Raw genomic sequence first — 21,087 nt, forward strand, 5'->3', positions numbered from 1 at the left:
GTTGTGTACATTTTGTCCATATCTGAGACTGGGTAGAAGGCTGAGTTGAAAGGTGAAGGATTAATTAACCTGAAAGAAAACATTTCAAGTCAACACAATCTTCGGGGAGTTTCATGAAAGTCATTGGCCGATGTAGCCAAATTTTCATTGAAGACCAGGAACAAGAAACCAAAGCAGATGATATGAAAACTATGCAGTTTGGTCAGAAACAGAGGACACGGAGAGCTAGAGCAAAGGAGGGGGAATTTGCTAAAGATGTTAGTTCTGTCTTTAAAAGCCTGGGGGCTTCGAAAGGTTCAGTGAAGCACCTGCTTTACAAGCCTGGGAGGTCTGAGTTTAGTCTTCTAACTGCATATTTAAAAAAAATTGGGAGGCAAACTGCGGTGGCACATGCCTTTACCCCAGCACTTGGGAGGCAGAGACAGATAGCCTCTGTGAGTTCTAAGAAAGCCTGTTCTACAGAGGGAGTTCCAGGACAGCCATGGCTACAGAGAGAAACTCTGTCTTAAAATAATAATAATAATAATAATCTATAAAAATTAAATAAGGCTGGGCATGTGGCACATGCTTGCAATACCAGCCCTGAAGAAGCAGAGCTGGGCAGATCCTGTGTAGTCACTGGCCAGCAAGACTACCACACTGGGAGAGCCCCAAGCCACTCAGAGGCCCTGTCTCAAAAAGCAAGGTGGGTGGTTTAGTTTCAATCTAAGAATTGAAATTAAATTTGATCTTTGGCCTCCATAAGCATGCTTATACATATTCATGCACGTACAGACAAACTGAGAGAGAGAGAGAGAGAGAGAGAGAGAGAGAGAGAGAGAGAGAGAGAAGCCAAGTACCTTTTACCAGGACAATAGGAAAGATGGCTTACAGGTGTTTTATGAATAAATAAAAGTCCATCCATCACAGTCTCAGTAATGAAAACAGCAAACTTATTGAAAAGGCTTTGTCTGCAAAAAGAGGTCCAAGGTTCCCTCCATGCACCAGGTCACCCAGGGAAGCAAGGCTTCAACCATCAAGGCAATCAGGTCCCGTCAGGCAGCTGTTGCCTGACTCAGGCTTGCTACTGCTGGAGTTAGCGGCAGACCTCGGTGTCTCCGGTGATCCTTGCTTTACCAGTGTACGGAATAAATGCTGTAGAATAGCAAAGCTTCAGTGGAGATTTCAAAGCTGGCCCTGGGAGACCAGGCAATGTATGACAGGGTCAGAAACCCAGAAGTCATATCAAATATCGTATCATATTAAATCTTTCCCAGCAACAGTAGTATTGCTATGGTTATGGGTGTCTTTTCAAAATACATTGATGAAATGTAAAACCTACAGCGATAGCATTGCTGGAGCCGTGGGAGAGCAGTAAGTCACGAGCACGCCATCCACTGAAAGAATTAATGTTGGTATACAAGAGCATGAAAGGAGCACAGCATGAGAAGCTTTGCCTTTCTGCTATAGGAAGACATAGGGGTCCCCCATGAGAAATGTCCTTGGCCGAACCAGCATCTCAATGAACTAAAAGAATAACAAACAAAGCCAACAGAAGAACTGAAACAATAAGGATTGATCAATAAACAGATAGATAGATAGATACATACATACATACATACATACATACACAGACATTCACACATACACACACACACACACACACACACACACACATAGACAGATAGAACTAGAGCAGGGAGTGAGGAATGGGAAGATAAAATGAATTGAGACCTAGGGAGGTTTTATAAAATAAACAGCACTGACATAACTTCAGCTGAAGTAAGCAAAAAGATTTTAAAGAAAACAAATCAGAAATGAATGAGAAAACATTACACCTGGTCACACAGAATTTAAAAGATCCTAAGAGAGGACTATAACTGATATTAGGCCTGAAAGTGGAAGTCCTGGCATGCCTTTCCGCGCTCTACTTGTTCAGTGCCCAACTCCAAAGCTACTTCCCAGGTCCAGGGATTGCTTACAGAAGCACTCACTTTCATTCAACAAAATACTTTAGTTGCCTGTTGTTGATAAAATGATGGTATTTATCAGTTATTACTAAATTTATTATTTCACAAGTGAAGAGCTCAGGAGACCAGAATTAGTTTCACTGCACTAAAATCAATATGAAACCAGTTTTGTACTCCGTCTCATAACTCCAGAGGGTAATTGTTTCCTTGCGTTTTCTAGGACCTGGAGACCGGCTGTGTTCTTTGGTTCTTGGCCAAATTTCATCTCCAAAGCAGCAGTAACTAGGCTAGCCTTTCTCACATTATAGCGCCATGACACTGACTGCTGACTATGAAAGGCTTATGTAGATAACCCCAGATAGCATCATTAAAGTAAGTTCACAACCAACCTTAATTTCTCCACATCTTAACAAAGCACTCCGGTTCCAACAGTTAGAATATGCATGCTCTAGGATACCCTTATTTCCCCTATACAAAACATATTTGTACACTATTAACTTTTCAATTACGCTATGTTGGTATGCTCTACCGTAGAACCCAGTCCCTGGATGGATGAATGGATGGATGGATGGATGGATGGATGGATGGACGGACGAACAGACGGACGGACGGACAGACAGATAGATAGATAGATATCCTTTAACTATCATTATAAATGATTCTTCAAAGAGTCTCCCTAAAGCTGAGCCTCCCTAAAATAGAATACAGACTCCCATTAAGCTCTCAATTTTTATATAATTCATCTTAATAATGACTAAATTATTATCTTAATAGTTGTTTGGTAGCCAATTTTAATGCACAATGAAGCTTTAATTTTTTGATTTGCTACATGCCTAGCACTAACAGTATAGTAATTGTATAGTAATGAATTCAGTGTATAACTTAACTTATAACGACATTCACTAACAGAGTACCCTCACCCCGAAGCATAACTTGCGACATTCTACCTGGGTCTACCCGATTTCTCCCCCTACCTCTGATCACTGCTCTATTTTGCTCCCTCAGAGAGCATCCTCAGCCACTACCCTGAAGCTTACAGATGCCCACTGTGATGGTTAAGCCTCACTGTCAACTTGACTGGATTTAGGATTGCCATAGATAGAGACATATCTCGCTTGCATCCCTAAGGATGTTTCTCGTGCAGTTTAACTAAGAAGGACACACCCTGAACGTGGGTGGCCCAGGGACTATGGTCTCCGACTGGATACAAAGGAGAACAGGAAAAGGTGAGCTAGCATGAGCTAGCATTCATCTCTCCCTCTCTGCTTCCAGTGAACAACACATCTGACCCTCAGTCCCTCTGCACCTTCTACCAGAGACAGCCATTCTCATTGTCACATCTTCCCCCTCAGACTGTGAACCAAAATTAGTCATTCCTTCAAGTTGCTCTTTCAAGTGTCTTGTCACAGCCCTGAGAAGTGTAGCTAACATGCTCCGCTATCACCACACTAATAACAAGCCCCACATCATCCTTGTCTCTGTCAATGCAGTCGCCAACCAGCCGCACTGGCCTACCACCAAATACCTGTGAACACCTTTTCCTTCTAAATGTAAAAGTTCTTTAAGAGGAATTACCAAGGTTGCTTTAAATTATCAACTAAGGAAAAAATGTTTTGATTTTTGTCTACCCTTCAGGGTTAATGAGACTATGCAATCTACAAACACTTCAGAAGGAATGTGCGTAAGTCAATGGATGAGATTATCTATTTTAGGAGCCTGGATGAATTGTTACGATCAAAGAGCTAAAACTCAAGCTTACTTTGAGTGTGTGCTTTCCTCCCTGTGAACTCTCATGAACACAGAGAAAGGAAAACTAGTATAATCATTATCTGGCAAAATACTAGCTAGACTCCAAAACCAGGAGAGGGAACTCCTTTATCAGAATACACTCCTGCTGCAAGTCTTTATCAGAATACACTCCTATATTTTTAAAAGCATAATAAGAGTGTTTTCTGGCTGTGTGTCAGATTACAGCCAGAAATGTCTAGAACTCCAAACCACTGCCTAGACACATTATGTAATTATTATAACAAGTATAACCCAAAGTCCAAGTGCATTAAGGAAATGGTTAAATTTAAAATCTCATTAAGTTTTCAAACAAACTATAAATCAAATTTCAGCAATGATAAAATGGTGTTGTGATTTTATGGTTGATGTTACCATAAAAGTTATGATTTGGAAGCATATGTTTTACTATGAGCATAAGACAAAATGCTAAGTAGTAGATTCATATTTCACAGTAATTCACAAAAATCATTCAAAAATACCAAAGTATGTGTGTATCTCACACGCACACACACACACACACACACACACACATATGTATGTGTGTATCTCAGAAATCAGAAAGAGAAAATGAAGTAGCAAAAATGAAAATATTAATTAAGTAAAAGTCACAGGACAAACATATTTTGAGGTTTCTTATTTCAAAATGAAGAGACGGTAAAGTATCTGTTGGAGAAGCAATCGATGGTTCTGAGACCACATGTTATTGAGAACATATCCTTTAGCACAGAAAACTTGCACATGAAGTTTGTATGAAATCTGGGAGCATCTCACATGCTTTTTACTTTGTTTCTATTCCTGCTATGACATTTTACATGCTATATAAAATACCGGCAGCATTCTCAACTCACTATAAATGGAACCTCAAAATGTCTCACAGTCTGAGTGCTTTTGTCCCTCTAGATCCCATGGAATCCAGGAAAACACCGTGATGCAGAGCTGGTTTTTTAACAAACCTGCTGCTCCTCTAGCATCTGAGGAAAGACATTTTCAAGGCCATGCAGAACTACCGATTAGTCACATGTCCACTTGTTGCTGGTTTCAGAATTTGAATCTTATAGTAAGCAAAATTAATAATGCTCATAAGTAGTGTATCAGTAACATATCATACACCTTACAAGAATACATTCAACAGTAAATAGTGATTAATACACAAAGTGATGTTCAGAATGTGGCAGGAAATGTTATTTCACATCTTTGAATGAAAACTATACTTGTGATGCATTTATTTTTTCTAATATTGGGCTTGGTATTAGCTAGGAAACAAAGGAAACTCATCAGTGAACACCGATATCCACCAACTCAGGACAATTCAAAGAAAACACTGGGCATTTGCCATGTATCTTCTTAACATGGTGCATACCTTGAACAAGCTGACTACTTACGTAGAAATAAATTAACCAGAAAAGGAAACTGTCACCCTGAAACTATTGCCTACAAACTGTCCAACTGTCTAGTAGGTCATGGGTCAATGTCCACATAAAGTGTCCATTCCTGGAGGTTCCTCCTTGCAACATATGGACACTCTGCATAGGAAACTACTACCCCTACGAAGATTTAATGGAGCCTTTGAGATTATCAGGACAATTCAATGGTCTCTGATTATTAGAAACTTGGTTTATGAAGCTTCCTGGTTACTTGACTCATCAAGTCCTGAAATAGCTTAGTTCCCATTTTGCGGAGACCAATAATTAAAGAGAGAAATAATGACATAAACCAAAAGCCTACATTTAATTATGTTTTTATATAACTCTAAATTTTTGTTGAAAATTGAGCTCTATTTCGTTGATCACATCTGGCCATTGTTTTCAGTATCTCAGCCCCACCCTCCACAAAGCATCTGAAAGTAAAGAAAATACCATAAACACTTGTCGCAATAAAAGAATAATCAAGAACTTTAACTGGCATACTCTTTCTATGAAAAAAAGAGTTTACATCTTAATTCCTTATTAAAAAAAAACAAATTTGTCTTAAATAAATGCAACACATGTCCCTTTCCCTACAGAGCTTAGGAGCTGCTGTCCATGGTGACACGCGCTGGCTGCATGCAGCAACAGCGCCACCACAGAACCATCCAAGTTGCATCCTAGGTCTGTTTCTTGAAGGCAGCTGTGCTGGGCTGGTTGCAATTTGCATAGCCAACGCTTCGGTAATTATAAGTTGCACCACTTCTTTTGAAGCCATTTCTCCCAATAGAAAAGAAATCCCCGTGTGTGGTGGGGGAGGACGTCTTGATCCTCCGGATACAGGTAGCCAACCCCGGGTCTCTCATGCCTCTCTGTGCTTCACCATGAGTAAGTCTAATCTCCATGGACAGTTTAGCCGCCTTTTAGACCCTTAAAACACCTTTCCACAAACCGAGCAGTCTTCAAGAGCTTTATTCAATCAATTTGCAGGCTGTTTTTACTGAAATTTAGCTTTGACTACACAGTACATTTAAATATTATTTGAAATCTGAACATTTATGAATGTCCACTGACTCTAAAAGAAAAGGAAAGTTTTTAAATTCTATGCACACAATTATGGCAATGGGGGCATGTGCTTCTGGGTGAACATTCCATTGAAATGCTTTTAAAATAATTGTAATAGTGTCATTCCTTTCCCCCTTGCCACTGGTGGAGAAAGCAGAATAGGGAGCTTTCCCTGGTAATCTTGCTTCAAGTACAGTGACGTGCAGTTAAAAAAAAAAAAAAAAAAAAAAAAAAAAAAAAAAAAACGTAAAGAAATTCCTCTCGGTGGACACCACTGTGACGAAACTTTGGGAGGTCGGTATCTTAACCAAGATTGAGCTGTCCTGTTTCCTTCCCAAATCCATCCCGCCCAAATGAGGCGTTTGTGTTACAATTTATTGTTCCCCAGACGCCCAAATCACCCATCTGCCCCTGGAGTTTCTAGTCGGTAATTAAGGCATTACCCATTAGAACCGCCAAGTGCACCAAGTGAGGAGGAGGGAGAGGGAAATGAGGAAAAAAAACACCACACTTTAAAAGATCTGGACCCTAGACGTAGAGGGACCCCACACCCCAGCTGGGACCCTCCGCCTGGTCGGGGAGCAGCGCCAAGTTAGCAAGAGCCTCGGGGCCAGCTCCTCCCACCGCGCAGGGGGCTTCGCACTGGGCCATACCTTGGAAGAGGAAAGCTTTCGTCCCATTATGCAGTCCCGGTACTTGGCGCACTCCGGCCGTGGACTCCCCAAGTTCTAACTCTGTTAAGACGTCAATCTGTAGGGACGGGTCCACACCAAGCCCCCAAACTGATGGGAGTGGGGAGGGGTAGGAAAGAAGAAAGAAAGAAAGGGGGCCATTAAAACGCAAGCCTCCACAGCTGCATAGAGCGCATCTTGGAGACAATATTAGGAAGTGCTGACAAGAGGAGATTCCTTCCTCCACCATGAGAGCCTTACCTGGACGCGCTGCCAAGCTTAAAATAGCAAAGCGTCCGGTCCCATCTCTGTGACCTACTTTAAGCCCTCTCTGTGCAAAGTTCCCCCTTAGTCAAAGACCCTAAGGGCGTGACCTGCCTCCCTGTCCCCAGAACAAGCACACAGGAGATCCAAATGCAAACCCGCGCCCTCCAGAGCTCCCCAATCCTTAAGGACTTGGGGTGGCGACCCTAAGGCTAGGAGCATCCCGGCCCAGCTCGACGGCCACTCACCCACTCCGAGCCCGAGGATCACGCAGAACGTTCTCAGTAACACCCGGGACTCCATGGCGTGCATCGGCTCAGTCCATCGTCTCCCTCTTTAAAAATAAAGATAAAAACCAAGAGGTGCTGGGAGTGAAGCGGGAAAGCCGCGCCGGCCGCTCCTGCGACCGCCTCAGTGTCACCACCCGGGCTCAGACGCCTAAGACAGAGCGGGGCGGCCCCCCCGGGTGCGCGCCGAACTTGGAGCCGCCTCTGTGCGCATCGCTCCCGCACGCGGCGGGCCGAAGCCAGGTCGGGCTAGTGGGGACCTGCACCGAGCAGCGCTCCACCGAGCCACGCCGCCCAGGCGCGCACGCAGAGGAAGAGAGGCGGCTCCGGGAAAGCCGGGCCGGGCCGCCCCGCACCCGCCCGCGCTCCCGCGCCCGAACCTGTTGGAAAGGCGGAGACAATGGCGAGAGCCTGGTGCCGCCGAGACCGCTCCGGGAGGGCGGGGCGCGAGTCGGGGTGCGGGCGGGGCGGCCTCTCTCCCCGCAAACAGAGCCGGGTCCAGCCAGACTGGCCCTCAGTCGTCCTCCGCCACCCTTGCCCGCCCGCCCGCCTGCAATCGCAGCCTTTGGTAAGGATCCTAAGATCTCAACGGCAGGTGCCAAGTTGATGGGCGGCGTTTGCTCTCACCCCTCGAAATCGGGCGCGTGTCTCCAAAGCCGGGCAGAGAGAAAGGACCACCCAGCCGCAGGAGGCGAGGTTGCAAAGAAAGGCAAGACACCCGGCCGCCTCGGGCAAAGGAGGGGTGTCCGTACTCAGACAGCAGCCCTGGAAGCAGGGAACCCCCTCCCGGGTGGAGAAAGGAACCCCGCCAAAGCACGCAAGACTCCTAGGGGAAGCTGGACAGAGGAAAGAGACAGGCAGAGAAGGGTGGTGAGCCAGGGAAGCTTGACCAGCCCTGTCTGAGAGGCTCTCTGCCCAGGGCGGGGCGCTGGAGAGCCTCCAGGCACAGACTGCACATAGAACTTAACCAGCAGCCTGGGGCTGCTGGACAGCTCCAGGACCTCTGGAGCCCCTGCCAAACTCAGACCCTGGGTCAAGGGCCAGAGCTGGGGATTCTACGCACTGAGAAAAGCATGGATACTTGTAAGAAAAAAAAAGATGTTACAGATAAGACGATAAATAAAGGATGGGTGGATGGATGGATGGATGGATGGATGGATGGATGGATGGATGACAGCGGGTGAATGGATAGATGATAGATGATAGATGGGTGACTTATTGGCGGACAGGTAAGTAGATGACTAGAAGATAACCATACATACTTAGGACTTAAAGAGTGGGAAGTGCAGTGATTGGGAGGAAGTGGAACACAGAGTTTCAGACTCTAATAGGAATCCTAAGACAATGCCTACTTCACCATCCACACTAAATAATGAACTATGACCAAAACCAGAAACGGTGGGATAACCCTGCTCTGTCTGACAAGTAGAGGGAAGTAGAGGGCCCTTAGCAAGATTAGAAAGACAGAAGAAAAATCAGAAATGGTAAATATTTGGGTAATCACAAGAGGCTTCTCTTGAGTCCTGTAAAAAATGTTTGGTAGTTATTGGTTTTGGATTGCTACTATAACAAATTATCACAAATTTATTGCCTAAAACAACAGAATTTCTGATCTTATAATTCCCTTCATTGTAACTCCAGCTGATATTGGAGAGTCGGCATGCTAAATCAGAGCATTGACAAGACTATATCTATTCTGCAAACATGACAGGATAGTTCCATGTGTTGCCTTGTAAAACACAGAAAGTGTGTACAGTGTTTGGCTCACCCTCCCCTTCTGTCTTCAGAACTACCCAGAGTAAGAGTTCTATTACACACCCTCTGTTTTTCCAAAGACAATTTAGAAATCTCCTTTTATTTTAGGGGATTTGTACAATAATATAAGAAGCATTGTGTGACCCAGGATAATCACTCCATCTTACCCTTAGAGACAAATGCAAAGTTTCTCGCTCACATAGAGTAGCACATTCAGATTCTAGGGGTTAAGATATAGATGACTTTGGGTGATCATTCTTCTGATGACTAAAATATTTTAAATTATCTAAATATGTGTGGATTTTACATAATAGTCACAATACACAGATGATAAAGGGACCTATATAATAGGTGGTAATGTAGGATATCTGTATAGATGGTAGAACATGGTTATATCCTCTGTACCACCATTAAAATGCTACACAAAGATGTAAATCTAAAAACACAACAGAGAAAATGGAGTACAAAATATAAAAGTAACTTGAAAGAAAGCAAAAAAAAGTTCATGGAACAGGAAATTAAGGAAATAAAATAAATAATAAACAGTAGTCTATAATCCAAACATTAATAGTTGCGGTAAAAGTAAGTGATTTAAAACATAACAAAAGACTACTTTTTTCCAGAATAGATTGGGAACTAAAAACTAACTAAGTATATGTGATTTAAAATGAATCACTTCAAATATAATAAGTTCAGATAAAAGTTGAGTGTTTTTAAGTTATCTTAAACACATCAAAAAAGAGTTGAAGTGGCTATAAAATTATTGGAAAAGTTTACAGCAAAACAAGTTAGCAAGACAGAAAAGCCCTGCCACATACATTGCAAAGGGCCAATGTAAGAAAGTCTGTGCACTCATAAGTGGTCAACTTTCAAGGAACAGCGGGCAACCCCAGTGTAAGTGTACACACCTGGCAGCAAAGCATCAGGATGCATGAGACATTTCCCCAAAGAAAGAGTGACAGAGCTAATGTAAGAAATGGGCAGATCCACAGTTGTACTGAGAAACTTCTGCGTCCTCTCGGGAGCAGTTGGCGTCATTAGTTCCAGCTATGCTCAACACCCCAAAAAAGAATAACATCAGGTAATCATCATCCTTTCAAAATAAAAGAAACATCCCCCACTCTAAATTTATGAAACGACCACTATTTTACACCAAAACCAGGCAAAAAACAGTAACAGAAAATCAAAAACCAGAACACAAAAATAAAATATACCTTTTGAACATGCACACAAAATCTTCAACAAAACATTAGCAGGTATACTGGCAATGTCTAAAAGGGATGCTGCAAACATGACAGTTCACTTTGACCAACAGAAGGCTGATTAAAGTCTCTGCTATCAGCCGAACAAGCAGGTGAATTTATCATTTATAGGAGAAAATCGTGTGATCCATCAATTGGTGCAAAGAGAGTATTTGACAAAATTCAACAACTAGTTATAAAATAGCAAGTGATGTTCTCAGATGTAAAGCCAGAAAGTAATATCAGCACCCAATGGGAGTATGGAAAAAAATCTAACCTGACCTAACAAGGGAAGACTGTCTGTTCAGTTGCAGTCAATGCATGAGATAAAAAAAGAAAGAAAGAAAGGAAGGAAGGAAGGAAGGAAGGAAGGAAGGAAGGAAGGAAGATTACCTGTCTTATAAAAGAAGAAACTGTTTTCCCTCGGTGACATGGTTAGCTCATGAGAAATTTCAAAGCACCTATGAAAAAGCTCTAAGAACTAGTGACTTTTGCAGGTCAACATATGCAGAACACAAAATCCACAGCAATCGATCTTACACTGCACACTACCAGGGAATGATTTAAAGTACAACTAATTTTTAAATGTTCACAAGGCATTAAAATGCTTATTTAAAATCTAAAAAACAAACTATATGGGAGATTTTCTAATGATAACTGCAGAACATTGCTTAGGAAATAAAGCCAAAAAGCTCTTCAGTGCCCATGGATGGGATTTACTGTGAATATGGTATTCATTAGCTTCATGTGGAGCTAAAGAGTCAAAACAATCTTAACCAGAAGGCTCTTTACAGAAACCAATGAGCTGATTACCAAACATAGAAAATACAGGAACCAAGAGCATTTTGCAAAGAATAAAACTGGAGGAGGGAAAGCATGCGACCCATAATACACAATAATGACGCACATATCCAGGCTGTGCTATCTGAGGTTAGACATTCATGAAAACAGAACAAAGGGCCTACAACACACACGTGGGCATGCATATTTATTTAAATTCCAAAACATAAAAATCAGACAATCTTTTGAACAACTGGACATCCACTGTGGGAAGTGGGGACAAGGAGGAAGAAGGGATCTGGAGCCTGGTGCTGTCTGCAGTAGTGACCCGAACAGGAACATAAATCTGAGTGTCAGCAATAAACTGCAACAGTTTGAGGAGAGAATGTTCCTGATTTGGGTAACTGCAGTTTTGAATCAGGATGTAAAATGAATGTGTATTTTTGAATGATACACTGTACTTCATTAAAATTGGAAAGTTCTAGATTTTTAAAATATACCACTAAGATAATTAAAAGTTATGCAATGAGAAAAAATATTTCCAAAGACATATCTAACAAAAAAGTACATGTGTACTTTATTTCAGAATACATAAAAAAACTCCAAAAAAGCCAAAGAAAGTTAATAAAAACTTGATATTTAAATGGAGAATTTACCAAAAACAGATACAGAAGGGGAAAGTAAGTAGACAATGTTCCAACATCAGCAGTCATTACAGAAAAACAAAAATCCAATAAATTAATTATTACGAGATTTGCCAAAAATAAAAAATAAAATTTAAAAACCTGACAATTTCCAGTGTGTACATGATTTGATGCAATGTGACCCAACTTTGAATTCCCCACTCACTCATAGTCAGATAGTAGCAGCCTCTCAGACACCTTCTAGAAGCTTCTCCCGAAGTAAAGCCTTCACTTCTGTTTACCCTTAAGAAAGGAAAATATATTCCCTCGCCACTTCAGAATGTGTAACCCCATTTTATCCATTTTAAGCAAGTACTATTAACAAAGCAGATGAAAGTGAGCTGTAGTGTGTTCACACTGGAACACCGCCCAATGATAGGAAGTGCAGGGCTAATACACAAGTCTAATGCTTCTGCCACACCCATTACCCAACACATTATGAGGACTCTTGCTTCTCTTTATTCTTTTTAAATAAGGCATATGTTATTTATTTTGTGTGCGTGTATTTGTGTTTGTATTGTTGGGGGGATGGGTGCATGTGTCACGTGTGGAAGGCGGAAGACAATCCCACGGAGCTGTTAGTTCTCTCCTTCCACCTTTACGCAGCTTCCAGGAATAGAACTCGGGTCAAGAGCTTATGCGGCGGTGGCGTGGGTTTTACACACTGAGCTGTCACACTGGCCTCTCACTTCGTTCCCTTCTTCTCCCTGCACATTAACAATGAGAGCGTGTCTACTTCTGCTTGAGTTCACAAGGAAGACTGGCTCAGATGTCTTCAACCCACAGGCAGTCTGAAGTGCCCCTTACTCCACATGAGGTTTGAAAGGAAATTATGCCTAAGACTGTGAAATTTTGTCAAAACATAGGACATAAAATAGCAGACTGAGCCTGGAAGCAGAGCTGGACTGGAAGAACACAAGCAGGTAAAAAGGGAATCTGATGAAAAGAAGAAAAGAAGGCAAACTGGGGCGGGGGGACAGGGCAGAAGGAAGCAGAATATTGCATTCAGTGAGGAACACTGGTCCTGTCCTCGGAGCACAGGCTCTTTTGTATCTGAACATTAAAACATGGGGTCAATGCTTGCCTGGAGGACATGAGGGGCAGTGGAGGTTTCAGTCAACCTTCTTTGTGTTCACCACGTACAATGAACAATCCACAGAACCCAACTCAAACTCTGGAAAACAAAAACAGTTCTTCAAGCCGAGCTCTAGAGAAGTATGGCAAGAAGAAGCAAGCTTAGAACTGGGGGCCAAGTGGCTGCCCCTTCACTCCAGGTACAAGCACAGCCTTCCGCACACCTGTTAACACTGTCTCATAATAACTCCTGCCTATCCACCTCGGAACTGCTGAGAGTCAAGTCTGCCTTGACCTGCAGTATAAGGATGTTATCCCCATGTGTGTTTGTCGTGAGCAACTAGGTCACTTCAGGGGTGCCCCATTCCTGTCACTCAATTTTGGAATCATCTGCCAGGGGAAATAGGTGGAAAATTGTGATAATCAGAATCAATCCTTAGGAGCATATACAGGAAAAAAAAAAAAAGATCTGGGAGTGTGGATAAGGCTGAACACACACACAGCTTTCTGGGCACAGTCTGAATTACTGGTTTATCAATTGCATCAGTCTCTGAGCGTGGTGAGGCGTCGGTTCAAATGCTCATCCTACCACACAGGCCTTATTTTTAACTGCCAACAGTGAGGCATGGGGAGCACTGACTACTTTTGCCAGCACATTTCAGTACTTAATGTTCATCGGACTAGAACGAAGCCTCCTCGTGGAGCCAGCTGCTCTGCTGGCTCCTGGCCTTGTTTAAGGCTGCTATTAAAGGGTACATCTCTGCTTAGCGATAGAAGACTGTCTCTCCCTGGAGAGCTAAAGGCCAGTATATTCTTAGAGACATTCTGAAATCACTGTTGTCTCCTCAGCTCTCCCTTTCATCCTGTAGACTTAACTCCAGATATACTGAGAATAGAATCATTAATACCTCTACTTTCAAATGAACATTTTTATTGGCGACCCCCATGTTATCACCAAAACTAATTTTTCAAAGACTACACGTAGCCTCTATCTTAAAGAAAATGTATTAAGTGCTGGCCTCAAGTCACAGTGATTCAAACTCCTTCCTGAATCATCACATAATTCTTGCTGCCACGGCTTAGCTGCTGTCCTTAGAATCTTCTTTTTGATAAAGGCATCGCTGCTGGATGAAAAACTCGGGCGGGCTTCACAGACACATGACTTAGGAGCACAATACGGTTCGCGAGCATCGTACAGCGCTAGTACAGCGGACCCAGATTCAGCGTCAGCTCAAGCAGTGCCTGTTCACACATGCCATCTAATCCTTCGGAAGGAAGAAATGGCTCAAGAGGGCTGTCACCATGCCAGAGGAGTCTCTCTGTGTGTCTCTAGCGTACACCCTTGGCCAAAGGCTGTGACTGGGAATGAGAACAGAAGGGCCAAGCAGGTGGAGCATGGTACTTGAGTTATCCTCATCTTTCTTGACTCAGGACCACAGTAAGAAGCCAGAGATTCTTAGGAGACATCACCCACCTTTTACAGCCATATGACAGAAACACATGAAAAGTTCTTAGCTTTCGAAGTCACAAAGGAGCCCAATGATTTGCTTAAGAAACACACAACTAGATTGCCAGGCAAAAATTGGGATATTGGGGGTGGGGGTGGGGTGGGAGTAAGGGGACATGGGGAGAGAAAAGCGAGGAGGGGAGGATGGGGAGACCCTGGGGGAATGGGAGGTCTGGGATGGAGGAAGGGTGGATATGAGAGCAGGCAAGAAGATATTTTAATTAAGGGAGCCATGTTAGGATTGGCAAGAGACTTGACTCTAGAGGGGTTCCCAGGTGTCCGTGGAGATGTCCCCAGCTAGTTCCTTGGGTAGTTGAGGAGAGGGAGCCTGAAGTGGCCCTATCCTATAGCCACACTGATGAATATCTTGTATATCATTCATCTGGCAATGAATGGAGATAGAGACAGAGACCCACATTGGAGCACTGGACTGAACTCCCAAGGTCCAAATGAGGAGTAGAAGGAGGGAGAACATGAGCAAGGACGTCAGGACCGCGAGGTGTGTGCCCACCCACTGAGACGGTGGGGCTGATCTAATGGGAGCTCACCAAGGCCATCTGGACTGGGACAGAAAAAGCATGGGATCAAACCGGACTCTCTGAATGTGGCTGACAATGAGGGCTGACTGAGAAGCCAAGGACAATGGCACTGGGTTTTAATTCTACTGCATAGACTGGCTTTGTGGGAACCTAGTCTGTTTGGATGCTCACCTTCCTGGACCTGGATGGAGGGGGAAAGAGCTTGGACTTCCCACAGGGCAGGGAACCCTGACTGCTCTTTGGACTGGAGAGGGAGGGAGAGAGGAGAGGGGGGAAAGGGAGAGAAATGGGAGGTAGAGGTAGAGAGGAGGTGGAAATTTTTTAATAATAAAATAAAATATAAAAACATCCAAACCTTTTTGATCCAGAAAGAGAGAGAGAGAGAGAGAGAGAGAGAGAGAGAGAGAGAGAAAGGAATCACACAACTGTCCAGTTAGGAGATGTGGAGTCTCCTTTACAGTATTCTCTCCTAATATATTCATTTCTTTGTGTTCATGGAGGGAGAGTTACATGATAGGCGCTATCTTCAGGTCACAGAACTTCACACCACGGTCAAAGTACTGCTTTGGTCCAAGAACCTTTCTGAGGGGTCGCAAATTAAGTTCTGTCTCTGCCTCTTCATGGAAGCCATGCAGGGCTTCCATGCTTACCCATGGACTGCCCAGTGGATGACCACAGTCACCAGAATGGAGACTAACTGTTCCACCCAGGTCTGAACTCTCAGGACTTCCCTCCCTGCCATTCCATTACTTCCTGGCTGTTCTCTGGACAATTAACACAGTTCTGGCATGAATCTTTGCACAGTGCAGACCCTCTCTCTGGGAAGCTCTTCCACACAGCCTCTGGCTTGTTCCCCCATCATTTCCAAATGTCATGTTCTGTTCCTAGTGAGGCTTTCCCAAATGACCCCATATAAAACCACAGCTCTTGTTGCATACCTGGAGTTTTGTCGGCTCTCCTTGCTGCATTTACATATTCACACGTTTTGCTTTGCATCAGTTTATTTATTTCTTGCCTGCATCCCCCACTTCAGGCCATGAGCTCCATTCTCCACAGATTCTGCTCCCCAGTTTATTCTTTATATTGTCAGCCGTGTCTGGCACAATACACACGGGATAATGTGTACAAATACACCTAATGTGTCTGGCATACTGCAGGCACTCAAAAAGCCACCTATTATTACTTAGAATTGATGAGACTGGAAGAATGAAAGTTATTGATGTTTTTGGTGGAAATCTAAGGGTCTTTTGTAAAAAAAAAAATCTCTGTAAAATTTGTAGCATTTATGTAATATAACTTTATTTAACAATGAAAAGCAAATGGCAACTTATTTTTACTAGGTATCTCAGTATTTCTGGCTCTTATTGATTGTACACAAGAGTGTGCCTCAAAATATCTCCAACATACATTCATTTTCTTTCTCTTTGTCCCTCCCCCCACAGCAAAACCTATCAAGCAAAACCTGACCACTATTTTGCCAACATTACAGGTCCCCAGTTGTTGGCTTTTTGCCTTTCTACTTCCTTTTCTAAATATCAAATATTCTTTTCTTTTGGTATGATCAAAACTAAACATGCTATTTTTATTGACAAGCACCATTTTTCTGATGGAAGAACAATAGCTTGTCTGCTGAGTGGTTCATGTGTTCGATACTTTTGTGAGAGCATTAACCCTTTAAGTTTTTAGAACCGTTCCATATGGTGCATATTCAGGTCAGATGAAAAAAATGGGGTGCAGAGAGGTGAAATACCTTTACCAAAATCATACTGTAACAAGCAGTTGAAGATCTGAGACTCAAAGTAGTTTGGGTACAAAGTTCATTCTCTAAACAACTCCACTAACCACCTAGCCATCCTCAAAGCAGCCTGGCTGCAGCTGTAAAGGTGCTAGAATGTCATGTGTCTCCATTCCCGCTGCGCTCTGCTCAACTGCCCCACATGAAGCGCTCCTTACTCAGAGGACACACTTGTTCCTTCTGTTCCGCCATTATGGTCAGAGCTTTCTTTCCCAGGAGCAACTACCAAATATCAGAGTAGTAATGTCAACTACACTGACACCAAGCAGAGAGGGCTGGACTAACCCCAGAAATGACATATGGAGGTACAGGAACAGATCTTTCTGGAACTCTCCACACCCTAGGTCTTCCATCCTCTGCTATGGGATGGAAACATTAATAATTTCTGTAGTCACAGCTTCTAAAGGTAAAGTCATTTTAGTTTTCCAAAATGTTATTATTCCAAATGAAACATAACCATATCTAGTCACGTCATAAATTAGTCACAAGTTTACTAATACTTATTTAGAACAAACAGTCAAGCCTGACTTGAATGACGGGATTATTTTAACACAGTGAAGCCAAGGACTTCTGTTGTTGGTTACTGCCTCTTTTCTGCTTCAAGAAGGATAAGAAGAGTCTGGCTTTCTTACTGCAGAGCACACATCAGCCTGCCTCAAAGCAAGCTGGCTGCAGGACTGGAGGTTAATTACCAGTCTTCATAACCAGAGCCCAAGTGAGCATGATGGCTGTCCAGCAGGCTTCCTAATTATGAGTGACCGTACTGCAGCCTAGCAACGAGAATGGCATCTGTCGCTGAGGAGGAAGTGTCTCAAATATAAATCCTGGTCTGTAGAACTAGGGCAACCGATTAATCTTAAAATATATTTTATTTGTCTAATTAATTTATGTATATATGAATTTGTCTGTAAGACTTTATGTTCACCACACATGTGCAAGAATCTTGGATGAAAAGAAGAGGGCATTAGATCACCAGAAACTGAGCTGCAGGTAGTTATGAGCTGCCTTGTCGGTTCTGAGAACCAAACCCAGGACCTCAGCAAGAGTAACTAGACATTTCTCTAGCCCCCAGACTACTTTTTAAAAAACTTACATGCATTGTATATCAACAGACTGCAGAATTTAAAAATCTATATTTTTAATGTAAAACAAAGTAAGCATCTAGAAAAATAGGTGAAAAATGACATGCCAACTCAACAAATCTAAAATTGCATTTCAATACACTTAATCAAAATAAACAGGAAGAAAACAGAAGTTATATAGATATCTCTTCAAAACTGTGAACTTGGGAGAATAAAATGGATATTTGCTGAATATACTCACAACTTTCCTCACTTACTATCATAGAAGCAAAACACAAAGAGGAAATACCAACCCCCAGCACTAGATTGTCTCACACAGACTCTATGGAGTATCACAGATGTCAGCTGCTAAGCTTGCTCTTTAGGTGTTAGCCTGTCTAGGTAGGGTAGGTGGTGACGCTACTCATAGGGGGCGACATATATCAACGACTGCTTCATTAACACATAATACAGAAACCAGGGTCTCAGTAATTCCTTTTCATCTAACACAAGGTACGTGATGCTGCCTTTTAATCCTTTATGCGTCAATAATTACAGAAATTCTCATGTAACATTCCACCTGAATTTATATTATTTTTCCAGGGTTGAATCAAGTAAGAAATCTACTGTCTTCTTATGCGTGCATCTTTTAAGGAAAAGAGACATTTCAGTCTCCTTCAAACCCGTCAGTGACTTGGTGATGTGTCCCACAGATATAATGTTAAGATCATCAAGAATCTCATTAATAATTTTGCTACATTATCATATAAAAATGTACAAAAATTGGTTTTCTAAGCTTCTAATTCTCAATTTTGCCCATTATCAAAAGATGTTATACTTTCCTTCCTTGAATCTCTGTATCTACATAATTAATGCATCAAAGATGTAAATGTATATGATTCTCCCTCTCCCTCTCTCTCCCTCCCTTCTCCAACTCTGTGTGTGTGTGTGTGTGTGTGTGAGAGAGAGAGAGAGAGAGAGAGAGAAACAGAAAGAGAGACAGAGACAGAAACAGAGACAGAGACAGAAACAGAGAGACAGGGAGAGAGCTTGTGTGTAAGTCTATCCTGTCCGATCCATGGCTTTCAAACACTGAGCTAACACTGATTTGTCTGGCAGAAAGACCAAGTCTCCACGTCAGCTCAGTAAGATTCTGTGTGTTCCCATGACTCTTGTGTTGGAAGTTTGTCCCTAAAGTAGCAGTGTTGGAGTACAACTAGTAATCAGGTCATTGACGGCTTTATCCTGGTCTCCCATCTGGTTCACATGAAACTGAGTTGTCAGGAAAAAATAATCAAAGCTGAACCCAGAATCCCTTTACCCTCTTTTCTTATCTTGCTATCCACCTTACATGTGCACTAGCCATGATGACATCTGCCGCAAGCCTTGACCACAGACCAAGAGAATGAGGGCTCCAAATCTCAGCCTTTCAGCCCTCATGTCTGTGAGCTACACAGAGCATGTTTCCTTGCACATTATCCAGCCTTAGCCATTCTGTTGTAATGAAAATGAACTAACACGTCTTCCCTGCTTCAAATATTCTAGATGGAACAGTTTTTCTATAATTGAAACCCAGCACACAAAGCATGCTATGACCTGCTTCCATATCCTTCATAGTATCACATAATGAAGACAATAGTGTAGAATGCAGCACATAAACTTGTACGTAATTTACAATTGTTACAGTATTATTCAGCAAACTCCGTCCTTAACTCAAATCTTTCTCCTAACAAGAGCTCCTCCACGCAGGAGTGTGTTTACATCACTCACTGACAAACATCACTCCAGAGAGTTTCCCTGAGCTTGCAGGTGCACCATTAGAGGACATTCCCATAAAAGGTAAGCTGCAAAACGTAGTAGCAGCCACTGGTTACATGTTTAGAATTACGGCAACGTATACATACAGCAGGAATTTCTATGTCTTTACTCTCTAGGTCATTATAAGTAGTCTGTAAACCAGTGTCATTTTGGGTACCCCTTGTGTTTAAGAACACACCTAAGTCACCCTTGGTTCATCTCTCCAGCCTCACCAGACACTACTTCCCCGCACTTTTCTGTCTGTCACCAAATGCCCTGCTCCCTCCCTCCTTGTGCCCTCTACATCACATATTTGCATGAGTCCTCCTTACAGGCACATGTTAGACATCTCTGTTCTCTTCCTGACGATATATTCTAAGGGTACAGACCATTCTCCCCTTTGTTTATCATCAAATTCCCAATGCCACAAACATTAAAGGTGTCAGTATCCACTGAATTTTTCATTGTTTACAGAGTCAGCCATAAAAAGTCTTGCATCTTTACTAAAAAATCTATAATAATATCTTCAGACTCGCTGAATGGGAATGTGGAAAATGACTCCTCCCTTTGATCATACAGCCAGGCTCATTCTAAGCAACTCTTTAGATCCTGGGCTTTTATGAGGAAGAAAAATAAAGGGATAAAAGGGAAGTGGAGAGAGATGGGGTGAGAAAGCAGAGAAACAATGAAGGAGACAAAGCAAAATTCACAGTACAAAAGTGAGGTTTGCTATACTGGCCATTTGTTCTGTCTACAGTGATCTCCCATTTGCCTTTGCAGGCGTCCTCTCAACCAATTCTGACCTGATGAACTTGCACCCAGTTCACAAGGGCTTTGCCTCCCTGACACACATTCCCTCTTCCTCCCTCTGTCTGACAGTATCGTGTGCTGATTCCTTCTCTCTAAGGAATCCTTAAAGCCTGTAGCATTGGGTACCGACCTCTGTTGTGAAACACATCACATAGGTGCTACAAAGCTGCTTCACCCTCTATTCTCCCTCTACCTAGATTGCATCTTCCACAAAACCATGAATTCATTATCCTTGTTCCTACTACTGTAATGAAATTCATTATACTGAGATTACAAAAGTAACAAAAATGCATTGCTTACAGTTTGGGAGAGTTGAAAGTCTAAGATCAAAGACCAAGAGATTTGATATCAGATGGGGACTTGCTCTCTGCTTCATGAAAGGCCCGCCAAGGTTTGTTACATAGTGGAAGGGAGTGATGTGTCCCTGAGTCTCTTTTATAATGAAGCTAATCTCATTCATGAGGGCTTTGCTGCATTCAGGATTTAATAACATCTTAGAGGACCAACAAGTTACTATAATCATATTGGGTAATAGATATCAATGTATTCATTAGGAGGAGGACACACACTTTTCAGACACAGCAGTGGGTGTAGATTTCAGTATATGTTTGCTAGAGT

General features: G+C 42.6%; 1 protein-coding gene across 2 annotated transcripts in view; it reads right to left on the bottom strand.

The window, feature by feature from the left end:
- The window catches only part of Nell2 (neural EGFL like 2), a 313,225-nt gene extending 304,992 nt beyond the window's left edge, over positions 1-8,233 (bottom strand). The window contains exons 1-3 of one of the 2 annotated variants that reach the window (XM_048444768.3): positions 8,055-8,233; positions 7,389-7,474; positions 6,859-6,987 (exon numbers count right to left, since the gene is read on the bottom strand). In XM_048444768.3, the coding sequence (XP_048300725.1) occupies positions 6,859-6,987; positions 7,389-7,452 (193 nt within the window). In that variant the 5' untranslated portion in view covers positions 7,453-7,474; positions 8,055-8,233. Of the gene's footprint in view, positions 1-6,858; positions 6,988-7,388; positions 7,475-7,807; positions 7,827-8,054 lie in introns of those variants that run through there. The other variant, XM_048444766.3, reaches the window with a different exon arrangement.
- Positions 8,234-21,087: the final 12,854 nt, after the last annotated feature.

Source organism: Myodes glareolus, chromosome 19 (genome assembly GCF_982192425.1).
Source record: "Myodes glareolus chromosome 19, mMyoGla1.1, whole genome shotgun sequence".
NCBI lineage: Eukaryota > Metazoa > Chordata > Mammalia > Rodentia > Cricetidae > Myodes > Myodes glareolus.